We start from the raw sequence: 15,412 nt of genomic DNA, 5'->3' as shown, positions 1-15,412 counted from the left end.
TTTTTTTTTTTTTTTTTTTTTTTGGATTTTGAAGCTCGTAGTGGGAGGAGTCTAAGTTTTGGAAAGATAGGTGGATTAGGGAAAACACCCTGAGGCTACTTTTCCAGACATTTATGGTATTTCTATGAAACAAAAAGTTACAACTGCTGAGTGCTGGAATGAGCGAATGAGGGATTGGGACTTGGAACTTTGGCCAAAGAAGCGGGCTCTTAGACTGGGAGTTGGAAAGTGGGGCGAGTTCAATTCAGTTGTTGGATGTTGTCTGCTTGGGTATGGTATGGTGAACAAGGCCTACTAGTCGCTTGAGAAAGGTGGTAATTTTTCTTCCAAGTCAATTTACAATTTTCAAATCTCAAATAAAGTCAAATTGTTCCTCTGGTCTTTGGCTTATAGAAGTTTAAATACGTAAGATCTTCAAATAAAGTGTTGAAATTGCGCTCTTTCTCCTACGACCGGTAGCATTTGCCTTAAAAAGGAAGAGGAGAGGAGAAAGAGAAATTTAATATCAGAAGCTTTCACTAAGAATCATTGTCAATGAGGATGAAATATAAGTTTTCATTTCCCATGTTGAAAAACTTGACACTATTATGAGGCAGTGAATTCTATATTGCAGCTGACTATTGAGTATATCTATGCCAGTTAGTTTGGTTAAGAGAACAAAACTTGATCAAGTATAATACCGAAGAGGAGCGTAGTTAAGGCAAAAGGAAGGAAACATTCGTGTTGAAGTGCAAGTGCGAAGGCTAGAAATGCCATTTTTTTTTTTATGATAGCAATGCAGTGACCATCCTTAGAGTCCCCAACTTAGTGAGATTATGCTTCTGAAGGGTCTAACTGTGAGTTCAGTGTAAATTCTGGTTGTAGGGACATACATACAAGTCTGGGGATTGGGAATAATTTTGGGTGTTAGTGTAATGACTGATAATTGCAGCTAGGTACTTGATGAGGCACAAGTTCTTTTTTATAAGAGACTAATAACAAATGGACTCTGATGAAGGAGAAGTTAGTACAACCAAGGCCAGAAGGAGAAGAAGAAGCTATTCAATTGGTTGATATCACTTTAAATTCAGTGGTCGTGTAAATGGTACCACAGACAATCCCAAGGGTGTATTGGCAGTCAAGAAGTTGATGATGATCGACAATGAAGCAACCTATAATTTTTTTTGTCTAACACAGGAAGCTACAGATTAATCACGGGTATTAGAATATCAGTGGTTAGACAGTGTGCTATTCCTTATTCCATATCTTTGCTAATGCATATTTGTCTACTTTCTTACTCATTAATGATCTCAGAAAATTTTGCTGTTCTCAAAATGACGCTATGAAAATGAGTTCTCCAGATTCTTTCTATGTTGCACTAAAAAGTTGTCCTCATTATTTGATCTATTAGGGAAAAATTGTTCTTCCTTCTTCCCAGGGGCCCTTATGATTTTGGTTGGAATCCAATCTTTCAACAAAATGGTTAATTACCAAACGTAAGCTTACTGACTCACTGTAGAACCACACTACAACAAATTCGATCAAGTTATAAATAAAAGTTCTAACATATTTCTGTTGATTGCACTTTATTTGGTAGGTATGCCGAAATGCACAAGGAAGATAATAACAAGATATCTCATTTCTCTTGCGCTCTTGCGCTGGTGAAATCTACATACCATTTCGAAGACTAAAGGTTCTCTCTATCTCGTCCTGTCATGAGTATAACAGACCAAGCTTTTTGCAGCAAAGCTGATAACTAGAATTTTCTACGCTAGTCAGTTTGATTTTAATTGTAACAATCAAAGTCTTCCGCCAGCCGGAATTGTCCTCTTTAGGTTTTCCCTTTCGAGCTTCCCCTAAAGGTTTTTAAAACGCATCTGCTAGGGAGAGGTTTCCACACCCTCATAAAAAATGCTTCGTTCCCCTCTCCAACTGATGTGGGATCTCACACTCCACCCTCTTTCGGGGCCAGCGTCCTCGCTGGTACTCATTCCTCTTTCCAATCAATGTGGGATCTCACAATCCACCCGCCTTCGGGGCTCAACGTCCTCTCTAGCACACCACCTAGTGTCTAGCTCTGATACCATTTGTAATGGCTCAAGCTCACTGCTAGCAGATATTGTCCTCTTTGGGGTTTCCCTTTCGAGCTTCCCCTCAAAGTTTTTAAAACGCGTTTACTAGGGTGAGGTTTTCACATTCTAATAAAACATGCTTCATTCCCCTCTTCAACCGAGGTGAGATTTCACACTAAAACTCTTTAAAATTCCAAGTCAGAAACCACACTATGTTAGATGCGATGTGATAGATGCGAATAGTTGTCATTCCAAATTACAACAGGATTTGTTACTTAGACACGAATGAAAGATTAGAAGATGGATAAGAAGGAAAAGAAAATAACATCAACAATTGTCATAAAACATATTGCTTTCAAATGTCAATACAATGAATAAGAAATGAAAAGAGGTTAGGATGGGGTGGGAAGCCACAACTCAACATCTTTAAAGTTCATGTCTGAGGCTGAGGAGTTGCATTTGCAACTGAAAGTGAAAATTCATCCTTCTGATTGCGCCTCCTTGTACATATCCATTGGGGAAATTTTGGGCCCAGAAATGGAAATGGGTCCATTATAATACAGATTTCTATTTACAGTCCCTACAACCAAGTAGTATCCAATGGGCCCAACTCACATGCTTCCCTATTTGTTTTTTCATCCTCCAACGCTACAAATTAATACTCTCCACTGTTGTTTTTTAATATCATTTTCTGATCTGTTCATTTGGAGACCCCATTTGCCAAATGCCATCTGTTAAGACTACGACATAGCTGTCATTTAAATTCTTTCCTCAATTATTTAAGTGAAAATAATAGTTATATGATTATTAAGTTGTCTCGTGTTATATCATGTTAGGTTTTGAAAAGTCTTATTTATTTAAAGTTGTCATGTCTATCTTAATAAAATATAATGTTAGATGCACATAGTTAGCTTTATTTAGATTGTAGACTGTTAGTACCCTTGTTTTACCTGAATTTCAATTTAGTTCTTATGTTATGCAATAAGAAATATTCCATACATATTAATCAGTTGTACCTTTTTTTTTTCCCTCAAATCTTAAATTCTTCGTTAAATTATAAATTTGATCCTTGTGGGTAGGACTTTGGTGAATGTGAGATTCCACCTCGATTGTAGAGGGGAACGAAACATTCCTTATAAGAGTGTGGAAACTTCTCCCTTATATATGTGTTTTAAAACTGAAGGCTAATAGCAAAATGTAATGGGCCGAAGTGGACAATATCTGCTAGTGCTAGACTTGAGCTGTTACAAATGATATCAAAGCCAGACAGCAAAGACGTTGGGTCCCCAAAGGGGTGGATTGTGAGATCCCATATCGGTTAGAGAAGGGAACAAAACATTCCTTATAAGGGTGTGGAAACCTCTCCCAGCATACGCATTTTAGAATCGTGAGACTAACGGCGATACTTAACGGGCCAAAACAGACAATATCTGCTAGCGGTTGGTTTAAGCAGTTACAGTAAAAGTTAGAATTTCATTCTTATAATGTAACAACCTTATAAGTATTCTAACGTTAAAGACGTTAGAGGCCTTTCTTAATACAACTTAAAATTCTTTCCCCAATTCCTACCTGTTATTAGGCAATATCTACCTGTTAGTAGGGGAGAAAAGGGGGAAAGAATGAAAGAAAGCAAAAGGGTTGGAAGGCATGTGAGTGAATGTGGCACTAGAATGTGAATGTAAGGTGGGGTGGGAGGTTGCTCTCTTTGATTCTAATTCTATGGTGCTCTTTGAACAGTATATTATCAGTTGTAAAGTGGAGCATAAGCCTACCAATGTGTTGTAGAATAGTCAGTCATCAACTGAATTTAGTTCTTGGAATGAATAATAACACTTTGGAATACTTCCTTCAAACTCATTAACAGAAAGTGCGCTTTCACTTCAAAGTTTTAGGTATTAAGTTGCCTAACATTATTTGTTCATTCATTATAGCATCTATCCTTTTCCTCCTTTGCCTAACATGATTTCAAAATTAAATAGTTCATTTTCTAATTCTTTTTTCTCTTATATTTGTTAAGTGGATAAGATTTTACTTATTACAATCTCTATAGTTCTTACCATATTCATATGTTTCTGTCATTAAAATGATTAATTGCTATTGGAATTCATTTTACTTCAAATATGGTCAAATGTTTGATGCCTTGTAACAAAGGGCATGAAAATTTTCTTGTATACATACTTTATTTGATGCTGACTTTGACTTCCTATTTGACCACTGCAGGATATCATTCTATTTTCAAAAGAGAGGAAATCAATGTGCATTTATTAATTATAAAGGTACTTTTAATTTTTAATTAGTACTGTGTATTTAACTTTCCATTGACAAAATCAAATATTTTTTTGAAAGGGGCTTATAACAATATATTGAATTCACAATATAATGATGTTTTGATGATCATATAAATCTTCATAACACTAACTATAGTTAGTTTGAAAGTGATTTTAAATCATTTTAAAGTCATTTTCAAACATGTTCTAACTCTATTTTAATGGTTTTCTCGTCAAAGTGAGCATAATTTAGTAATAGTTGATATATATTATTTTCTTGAATATCGGGATCAAATGTACATACCAATACTCTTTTATCTTAATGGAAATTAACTGTTTTTTTCTTTCTTTCTCCCCCACCACTTTAAAATTGAAAAGGGGTATCAAAATTTGCAAGCTTTATTGGTAGGGGAAGGGCATAAAGGTGGAGAGAAAAGGGCAGTGATGATGACTTGGTAGCATGTGGGAAGGCACATGCAAGAATCATCAACTGCCTCACTAAATGAAAGTGATTGCCAATTACAAAGCAACACAATCTTAGTGAGTATCTTAACTTCATTAATCACTTTTATAAAGTTCTAAAAGCCCTTCCTTTAACTCTAAAAGTTAATTTAATTGGCTACCTTTCTTTTGTTTTACAAAGTTAATTGAGTTCAAATCACCTTACTTCATTTTCTTCTTTAACCTTTTCCTTTTTAATGTAAATAACCTTGACAGTTAACGTTCAAACACGCGAATTATTACATTATAGCGCTTGAAAGACTTTTGATTTAGTATTAGTGTTAAACCATGGTTAATTTCAAAAGTTTAAAGTCGAGTATGTATATTATAATCATTTTGCTTGTTAAAAGTAAGTTTGTTTCTTATGAACAATCTTATTTTTCACAAATTCTTTTTGTTCGAGATATTTAACAAGATGTACGAAAAGAGTTCATAATCTAACCTAACCCAATCATTAAAAAGATTATACTACATATTACATTAATAACTCAAATATCACGAAACCTAAATATCAAACATTTATAATTTACAACATATCACTAATATCTATATATCTATTACAATTATTGTAACATCAAATATTTTTATTCTTCATTAACAAATCTTAAAAGTAAGATATGATTGAGTTGTAAACTATATTTTTGATTTAGTTGGGTTTATCCAGCCAATAAAAGCTCCAACCCGGGATCCAAATTTGGAAAATAATCTAACTCAACTAACCCTACTATGGTAACTTAGATAATTAATCTTTGTATTTTCAAATAGAAAATGAATACGAAAATGAGACTAGATGGGGCCTAACGTATTTAATTTGTCTATCTATAACTCTCTATATTCAAGATATTAGTGAACAAAAAATATTGAGTTTTAAAACTCAACCAAATGAATTTAATTCACATCCCTTGTCAATCCCACATTACAACTATACCCTCCAAGAATAATGAAAAAAAAAAGAGAAAAAGTAGGTGAAACTTGAAAGATAGAGAAGGGCATATCAACAATATTTGCTACCATCTTCAGCAAACTTTTTCTTTCATAATTCAATGTTTGACAAACATACTATAGCTTGTATCACTAAACAGAACAAAGTGTAAAAAATAAAATTAAAAAAAAAGAAAAAAACTAAAACTAAAACTAAAAAAAGAAGAAAAAAAAAAACAATCATTCATACCCTATAGGAACAAGAAGACAGAACATTACACATAAAGAGCAACAATGATAGTTTGAGGAATGGATTGGGAAGAACAAAAGTGGGGAACCAAAGAAGGGAATAAATGAACACAAGAACAACGCTTCAGCACCTGCTTGCTGAATGCCAAATGGTGTCTTTTTCAAGTTAAAGCAGGCCGAGGTTGAGCGATTTCAGAGTGTCTCAACAAACAGCAAACCGGGACACATCGAATAGGAATCGTCTCGGCAACGAGACAGAAAATGTACACTTGTTTTTTAGATATGAGAGAGTTGGAAGAAGATATGAAATGATAGAATATGGATATTGGGTAAGGCTGTTTGTAAGTAAATACTTGAAAAATTCACATACAAGTGATAGACGACGAGATTGGAATGCTAGCAGGCGTGACCTCGTCGGCAGTTAAGTGCACCGGCGTTGGCTGTTATGGAAGCAACCATGGATGAAGATTTAGCTCCCAAACTAGAGGCTCTAGCATAGCTTGCTGAGGCCCCTGCACCAGATGGAGTGAAAAAGGCACCATTCATCAATAGGTCTCCCTCTGATCTCCAATTCCAGTTTTTCCACTCAGATTCAGCTGTCTCAACCCTCTTAGTAACCTAAAGAATGTCGAGGAAGATTAGTTCCATTAGTATCGATAAATTATACTAAAACGCTTGCTCTGATATCAGGTTACATTACTGCTAAACTCGAGCGGTTTTGAAAAGGTTAAACTATTATTAGTATCTAGTACCTCTTTTGCAAAAGGGTTGGTTGGTGCAGCATATCTGTTACCCTGGCTATTGATAGTAGGATTTGCACTGCCCCCAATGGCGTACATCTCCCAGTGAGTATAATCATTGTTCACCACATGGAAGTATCCGTGTCTACACCTAAATAATCCAATTTATCCTATTTTGTAAGATGAAAACGGATTGTTTTCTTGCTCATAAATAGCTAAACATGATCAATTATAAGATGATTGTACCTTGGCATTCTTTGGATGAGTCCTTCTCCAAAGTGATTGTAAGCAATGGTCACTTGCATTTGTTTATCCCTAACGTATGAATCACTATGTCCCAATAACATTACCTGTTCATTAAACACACAACGTGAAGCAATGTCTATGAAAAATGGCAAAAATATGAACTGAGTAGATGGATGAAGTGAAGATACCTCATTGTGGTGGGTGAAGTAATTGTTGGTGATTGTAATTGCAGTGGATCCCATGACAGCATCAACAAGGCCATCAGCACAGTTAGAGAGTGAATTATGATCGATCCAAATATGACTTGACCCAAAAATGGAAATGGCATCTCCATCAGCCATTGTTCTCCACCCAACGTGATTGGGTGAGCTCCTTACCATGGCGTTTCCAGTGGGCTTGCAGTCATGGATATTTAGACCATGGACAATAACATTAGTCACAAACTGGATGGTGATGCAAGCACCATTAGCAATGTGAACATTGGTTCCACGAGCATCAATTGTCTTGAAACTGTTCATGATCAGTTCCTGTTTCAGCTGTATCACCATGTCTCTTTTGAACACAATCCAGAGAGGTTCATCTTGGATGACGGCATGTCGTAAAGTGCCAGGCCTTGGACTGATAGGGTCGTCGTTGCCGGAATCAGTGACGACGTAGTATCGACCATCGCGACCACCGATGGCATTTCGGCCAAAGCCAATGCCACAATCTGCAAGACGTTTCCGATTCTGTTGCCAATTGGGGTCACAACGCCAGCAATCATCAATGGGATTGCCGGTTCCACACGAGAAGAATCCAAGCTCCCTCCTTGCCGTGGCATTGCGTATGCTCCTGATCAAGTGTATTGTTTTTAACTGTTAACCTTCGATGTTATAAAAGTTTTACAGAATTAACTATAACAAGACCAAAACTCCTGCTTGCAGCGTCGGTGGGGTAAATTTCTTATAAGTCTAAACTTAGACCAAAACAAGAACGGGATGATGGGAACCATAGAATAAAGTAATCCCATTTGTCAATTTGTGAAGGACTCTTCAGTTTGATGGATGAAAGTTTGGTGGCCATTTTCATAGGGTCGTTGTCGCCTATTGGGCCACTCAAGGGCAGTTGCCACTTGCAATAAACTCAACCAAATCGACTTAAAAGATCATTTACCTCATTTTACAAGTCCACATGGACTGGATAACAAGATCCTAGAAATAAATATATCCACATTAGATGTTTTCTGTTCTTTTCCGAGATAAGACCAAAAGGCAAAAGCAGAATGAAATAGACGAGTAATGAACGGACCCCTAGTTGGGAATCTAAGGCGTCGTTAAGGACTAAGGAGAGACAAAAGATAAAATTAGGGATTCCAACTCAGGAATCAAGCCGAAAACCTAACGATGATGAACAGAAAAGTGGTTATGGGCAAATTATTAGTGATCTTTTTAAGGTGGGTTTGCAAAATTTGGTCAAATGGATAGGTTTACTTAATTTCCCTTGAAAATTTGATCCCAGAAGACCAGCTTCGGGGCAGTTGAGCCTAATTCACACCCAGATAGTTTCCCGACAGATAACTCAAAATTCTAGACCATAGATAGTGCAAATTGACATTTTATAATCTATATGAAGAGGAAAAGAGGACCCACATGTCAACCGCAGCAGCGACCTCTTCAGGGTTGTCCACGGCATGCTTATTACCTAGAGCCTCGACGTCCTCCAACCTGAAATTACCATCCCCATGTATCAGATCCAATGGAGAAAAAAAATGACCCAAAAGAAAAGAAGAAACGAATAATAATTTAGAACCGACAGTTAACAGGCACGATATCGATTTTGTGCAGGGACAATAATGCATTGTGACCAGGACAGGGGCACATGCAACTTCGGGAAACAGCAGTGGGCAACAAACCATAAAGCAAAACGTGGCAAACACACAAAGCGAGTGCTAGAAGAAAGAATGATGTATAATACAACGCGTTTTTTCTTTTCACATCACGTACGACAGTGTCCAATTTATTGAAAGTTGTGCGTCGCTCAAAGTGTAAAAAGATACTCGAACAGCTCGCTCGCTGCGAAAAAACCGTTACTAGAGCCAGCGGAAGAAGTCCGTTTTCACAAACACTTTCAAAAGTGAAAATGTCAAAATCTTTGTCACAGAGCCAGCGGAAGAAGTCCGTTTTCACAAACACTTTCAAAAGTGAAAATGTCAAAATCTTTGTCACTGCAAATAACATAAAAGGGGAAAAAGTTGCAAATCTAGGTGGAGTTTTAAATTGGTTAATGGAGTAGAGGAATCCGAGTACGTAACTGGCAACGAAATAAACAATTGAGATCCATGGATCTAGATCTAAACGATGGAGATTGGCAATAGAGTTGAGAAAATTGAAGGTGGGAGGATATTAAGTATTAATGACTGAAGGGGTTTGGTTAGGTACTGAATCTTCTGCATTTATCAAGTTTTTAAAGAAACGACGAACAAGGAAAAAAAACAATTCACCTCTCTGCCATTGATGCATTGCTTGAGCTCCGCAATATCTCGGTTGCTCGATTCCTGCAAAATTAATTGAAATCATAAGTTAAAAACAGAGATTAAAGTCTGAAGAAAGAGTATTCAATCTCCATTTTCCCACGCATTTTCTCTATCACCGAACTGAAATATTCGTTAGGTCGAAATATACAAATCAAGACAACAACACACTTCTGAAGTTGATTCCGAGGACGAGCCATAACATAAATTCAGCGGCTCAAAGAAGAAAACCTCCGAGTGAAACAGCATGAATGCAATGGGACTGAGTAAACACAACCACACACGAAAAATTGAAGAATCTTCGAATTCAGAAAACAACTACACTCTAAAACTTCAACAAAATCGATCGTCTAGTAACATAATGTGGCTAAATTCAATACCGAACCAGGAAGAACAACAGAGAGAATTCGGATCCCCTAAATACAGAGCAAATAACAGAAAAGGAGAGGAAATCGCCGACAGAGAACGAAGATAAGAATTATGATGAACAAAACATCAACTCCAAAAAATTTAGAGCGAGAAAGAGAGATTCATACTCAATTTCAGGAATCTCTTTGGGAACTCTGGCAATTGTTTCGACGAACAACATGAACACCACGAGAAGAAACAACCGAATCCATCCTCCAGATTCCGCCATTGCCATTCCTTCAACTTCAATTCAATGTGGATACAAATGTTCAGAAATGAGAACGAAAATGACGAAGAAGAAGAAGAAGATGTAGAAGGCAGTAATGGAGTCAGAGTAAGCTCCCAACGAAATGGCTTTTTTTTATAGACTTTCTTCATAAATTAAAAATAAATAAATAAATAAACTAATTCAACCGACGTCAACACCGTTAACTCGGTTAGGTCACCTTTTTAATCCACACACTATATTTCCAATTTTACCCTCCCAAACTCTCCGTTTTAACTTTTAACCACTATATCACTTCGCACGTGCTGACGTCGGCGCCCACGTGCCACTTAATTTCTCCCTGCCCGTTACGCCGGACGGCCCGCAAACGTTGACCGTTTGACCATCGTACCCTTATCCGTCACGTAATCTGAGCCACGAAATATTGTTTTTCCATTAATTAAGGTATGACTATGAGTCAATTTTATATTAATATTAATATTGTTTTTTTTTTCGTATTTTAAATTCTTTTTATTTTTATGAATTTTTTAATAAAAATTTTTCCTTGATTATGAATCAACACGGGTCATTATTAATCTCAAAAGCGGCTCAAGAGACGTGCACCGAGTTGGTTCGTGATGATAATCTTCGCTCTTAAATGTCGTTTGAGACAAGTAGATAACGCAGTCACACAGATTGTCATCACCTGAAAACCAACACTGATCCTGGCTCACATATTTTCAAGAGGTTACACGGTATAAAATTGTTCTAAGCTTATACGTTTTTATAATTAAGAAAATTTTTAAATATTTTTTAACCATGATAAGATGAAAATCACCCGGCAACATTATTAGCTGAAATTAAGGTATTTTTATTATTTAAATAATTAAAAGTGATAATAAAATTATTAATTAATACATTAGCCACTAAACTCAATAATAACAAAACAATCTTAATTGTTACAAAAATAAATAAATAAATAAATTTGATTTGATACAAGAAAGGAGATGGGATGGAAAATGTCGGAAGTGCTATTACGGAAATATAGTGTTTTTTAGCTAAGAATATGAGTGACAAAATGAAAATAATAAAAACAAATTATCATGATTATAATAATATTAATTAATTAATTAATTAAAATAAAATTATAATGCTTAAGGGTTGTTTGGTTGACACGTAATCTTCCCCCCACCAATCACGGACCGGACATTTGAGTCACGGTTTGACTCGCCCGAGACACAAACGTCGCGAATCAAGGGATCTTATTGGCTTACAGCTGCCAGCTTTTTAATTAATTTAATAATTTTTTATTATGGTTCCTTTGTTAATTTTGCCTTTTATTAATTTTTATTTTTATTTTTATTAAATTCACCCACCCAATATTTTATTAACCTTTTGGTAACAAAATTTAACCATTTTTCTTTTTTACTCAATAATTTAACTTTTTTTTTTAGTCAATTGAAATTTTTTAATGATTTGTAAAGTAATTTTTTAAAATAATAATTTACTTTTAGTTTTATTAAAGACAAAATTTAACCCTTCCAACCCAATCCCACAAATACCTATATTTTTTTATTTTTTTATTTTATTTTTTTTTAATTTATTTATTGGAATTAATTTTTTTTTATAGAATTAAATATTTGTGACACATATGTAATTAAAGGTTATAGTATTTGCAATAATGGAAATAGATATATTTTAAATTATGTGTGATGAAAAATGACAAAAATATATTAAATAAATAATGAGCTGTTTTAAAAAAACAAAGTTCGTACCATTTATTACCAAAAATAAAAAATAAAAAAATAGAAAATAATTTTAATGTAATTATTGTTTCCTTTTTCTTTCCAGATAATAATTAAAAAATTTTAAAAATTCTGTTTTTCTCTCGTTTAATTATGGTACACGTGTCCTTTATAAACCAGCCAAAATTGCTTCGAAAGTATTGTACTTCAATATAATAGCGAAGCATTTATGTCCTGGAATAAAATAATTATTTTTTTATTTAAATTACAAATTTAATTAATAAATTTTAAGCATATAAGCCGTTAATTCAACTAATTAATACGTTTAAGTTACGTAATTCAAATTCAGCTCAAATTTCGATTATATGGATCTGAAATGTTATATGTTACAGGACTAACTAGACAATCGAGCTTCAATCCAAGCTTCTCTTATTTCTTTTAGCTGGTGGGCTGACTCCCGTGTAATGATAAATTAAAATTAAGTCGATTATATTTTTTAAAGCATTTAGAGTTGGTCACGACTGATTCTCATTTTAAAATGGGTTAAACTCAATCGATCGTAATAACACGAGACCCACAATTTGAATCGTTATTCAACGATTCTAATAATTTTAACACCCCTCAAATCAAACGGCTGGAATTGATTTGAAGAATATTGATCTTTTGACAGCTCAACGCGTATTCGTAGGAATAAGCACAGGTGATCCGTACCGAATTCTCGTGAATGACAGAGAAGAAGCCTAAAATTCATGGGCCATGTGCAACCAGCCATCTGGGAGAATTTTGTTTTGTCAAAAGTAATTACACGTGTAAATTAATTAAAATTAGTAATTACACGTGTAAATTACCTTATTGGTTAGCTCGTCTCTCTATATTTACACGCTGTATTTAGTTTTTTTTTAATATATATTAAAGATAAAACAAAATTTAAAAAGTATGCTCATTTGGAATGCCCTCATGTGCATTTACATTTCGATCCCTCATCTTCATATGCATTTTGCACGGCAAAATAATCAAATTAATTAAAGATATTTGTAATTTCAAAAATAGTAAAAATCAAATTATTGATTGAGTTGCCTCTTAAAATAATTAATTTTTTGATAAAATTTATATATGGTAATCAAATCGAATAATTGTATAGACTACCTTACTGGATGATTCGATCAATCTGAACTATCTGTTAGATGAACGCGATTCTCTACAACAGTATGATATTGTCTCTGAGTGTAAGCTCTCATGGCTTTGCTTTGGGGGCTTCCCAAAAGGCCTCAAACCAATAGAGTTAGTATTCCTCAACGCATTGAGAGAATTTTTCCCTAGTACGAGAGGACTGGGAAGGACGCACCTCTAGTATACTAGTTATCGTGCCCACGGTACACACTGGGTAGTCAAGTACGAAACGGATAACTGCTGAAAGCATCTAAGTAGTAAGTCCACCCTAAAATGAGTGCTCTCCTATTCTGACTTCTCCAAAGCCTCCAATAGCTCAACCAAGACAACGATGGTCAATCATAAAATTTTTATTTATTTAAATGGAATTCAAACTATAAAATTAAATTTAACAAAAGATCTTTTAAATACTCTTATTTTAATATTTGCAATAATTTAGTCCTAATATATATATATATATATATTATTAAGACTTAATAAAAATAAATATTACGAATATTTGTAGTTATCTACCATTAGCTGTTCTCCTCTCTTATTTATTTATTTATTTATAAATAAAATATTAAAAAAAAAAAGAGAAAAAAAAACCCCCTAATTTTCTTATTTTTAAAAGCACAACGATGAATGGGGACTAACCTTCTTTGGCTAGCTCCACTCCTTACAACGAGGTAAACCCACGCGAGATAGCTTACCATTTGTACTAGCGTAATGTGTGTTGTAATATTAAAATTTGAGTTTTTAGAAATTATATTAAACCTCCTATTATTTTACTTATGAAATATTATTAAATTTATTATGATACTTATATTATTTAATAAAAAAATTATTTTGATAAATAAGAGTTATCCATTAAAAAATTCAAAATTTATAATATATTAAAAAAAACACGTTTATATATTAAACGGTGAAACAGATCCTCCGTCCCAATTCCAGTAAAAATAAATAGAAATTTTTGTTAAGATGGAGAATAAAATAGAAGGTAGTGACGGAGACAGAAAAAGCTTCTCGATTTCAGCTCGACATATTTAAATTTTATCGATAAAAAATATTAATTTTAAAATTTTAAGAGTAGTGCATAAGTATGGATTAGAGGCGAAAATTAAAAGATAGCTTTCATTTAAAGCCTATAATTGAATTTTGCAAACTCTTAACCTATAGGACATAAATGCAAATATATTAATTTATAAGGGGGAGATTGCAAATAGCTTATAAAACATAGGCGGTTTTACTAGGTGAAACTTATTTGTCATAGGTTGTTGATTATCAATTAAAAATTTAGCAAGGCTTTATTATGCCTTTCCGATGTACGTCCCGTGTGTCCTTTGCTAATTTTAATATTTCGAGAGCGCTCGGTTTTATCATGTCGTTCGGAGATATGTTCCGTGTGTTATTTACTACTTTTAACGTTTTGAAAATGCTCGGTTTTAAATCTGGACTAGTTAAGTTTACTACTTTATTTAATCGCCTTTTTAAATATAATTTTTTATATTTCATGAAAAATCAAATGATGTGGTTTAATTTTAAAAAAAAATTATTTAAACAATTTTATTATTTTATAATTTCCTCCCATATTCGGAACATTATTGAAAACTTAATAAAACGACATCGTATTAATTGACGAATCATTTATTAAATTACCCACTAATTTATAGATGAGATTTTAAGAATTAGGTTCATAGACAAACTCATTTAATAAGTTAATTAGAGACTAATGAACAACTTAATTAATTAATTAGGTGAACCCCACAAGTTAATCAATTATTTATTATTTATGATGTGAGGTTGATTGACCTATGAATTATAGCAAGGATTGTTTTAATCACTAATTAAGGATTAAATTAAGATTAATATTTTCGTAATTACAGAAAAAAATACGAACCCAAGTCATGTCATGTGATGTTGCGTTATACACTGTTATAATAGATCTCGTCAAATTATCAAATAACCGTATTGATCATATACAGAAAATAGTAAGTAACAATCACGTGTCTGCGTTTATTAGACACGAGCAAAAGAAAAAAAAAAACGTTTTACTTGTTAGATATATCAGTTTCCTCAAATAATTTTAATACGACGTAATATATATTTATTTATTCAATAAAGGGTATTTTTATTTATTTATTTTTAACCGTTTTTCACAAAATTTAAATGAATAATAATACATCTACCAAAATCTTTTATCATTAATCGCAACTACAAATGGCTACATTAATTGAACTTTTAAGACTAGGGTCTACACGGATTGGGTTGAAAATTTAGGGTTTGTTGGATTGGTGACTCGAATGACCTGAATAAAGTTCACAGCCTATTCAACCTTTTATTTTCTTATTAGGTTGGATTAGGTCAAGTTATTTTCTTAATTTTCGTAACGATCTTAAAAGTCGGGTTCGGTTGTGAACT

General features: G+C 33.7%; 1 protein-coding gene and 2 long non-coding RNA genes across 4 annotated transcripts in view; 1 reads left to right on the top strand and 2 right to left on the bottom strand.

Annotated features, from left to right (window-relative positions):
* LOC111473641 overlaps positions 1 to 3,311 on the bottom strand; it is a 16,007-nt gene extending 12,696 nt beyond the window's left edge. Inside the window, exons 1-2 of the long non-coding RNA XR_002715744.1 lie at positions 3,134 to 3,311; positions 2,799 to 2,802 (exon numbers count right to left, since the gene is read on the bottom strand). This is a non-coding gene — a long non-coding RNA (uncharacterized LOC111473641). The remainder of the gene's footprint in view (positions 1 to 2,798; positions 2,803 to 3,133) is intronic.
* Positions 1 to 4,300, top strand: part of LOC111473639 — a 6,102-nt gene extending 1,802 nt beyond the window's left edge. Inside the window, exons 4-5 of one of the 2 annotated variants that reach the window (XR_002715742.1) lie at positions 1,577 to 1,672; positions 4,272 to 4,300. This is a non-coding gene — a long non-coding RNA (uncharacterized LOC111473639). Of the gene's footprint in view, positions 1 to 1,576; positions 1,849 to 4,271 lie in introns of those variants that run through there. The other variant, XR_002715741.1, reaches the window with a different exon arrangement.
* A 1,507-nt stretch (positions 4,301 to 5,807) lies between these two features.
* Positions 5,808 to 10,242, bottom strand: LOC111473637 (probable pectate lyase 8). Its single transcript, XM_023119099.1, has 7 exons — positions 10,021 to 10,242; positions 9,455 to 9,508; positions 8,604 to 8,678; positions 7,164 to 7,806; positions 6,976 to 7,079; positions 6,742 to 6,880; positions 5,808 to 6,607 (listed from the first exon to the last, which is right to left on the bottom strand). Exons 1-7 carry the CDS (start codon positions 10,125 to 10,127, stop codon positions 6,386 to 6,388), a joined length of 1,344 nt encoding a protein of 447 aa, XP_022974867.1. The 5' UTR covers positions 10,128 to 10,242; the 3' UTR covers positions 5,808 to 6,385.
* Between the last annotated feature and the right edge of the window lie 5,170 nt (positions 10,243 to 15,412).

This window comes from Cucurbita maxima, unplaced genomic scaffold (genome assembly GCF_002738345.1).
Source record: "Cucurbita maxima cultivar Rimu unplaced genomic scaffold, Cmax_1.0 Cma_Scf00136, whole genome shotgun sequence".
Taxonomy (NCBI): Eukaryota; Viridiplantae; Streptophyta; class Magnoliopsida; order Cucurbitales; family Cucurbitaceae; genus Cucurbita; species Cucurbita maxima.
The sequence above is the reverse complement of the archived record's forward strand: the minus strand, read 5'-3'. Positions and strand labels throughout refer to the sequence as shown.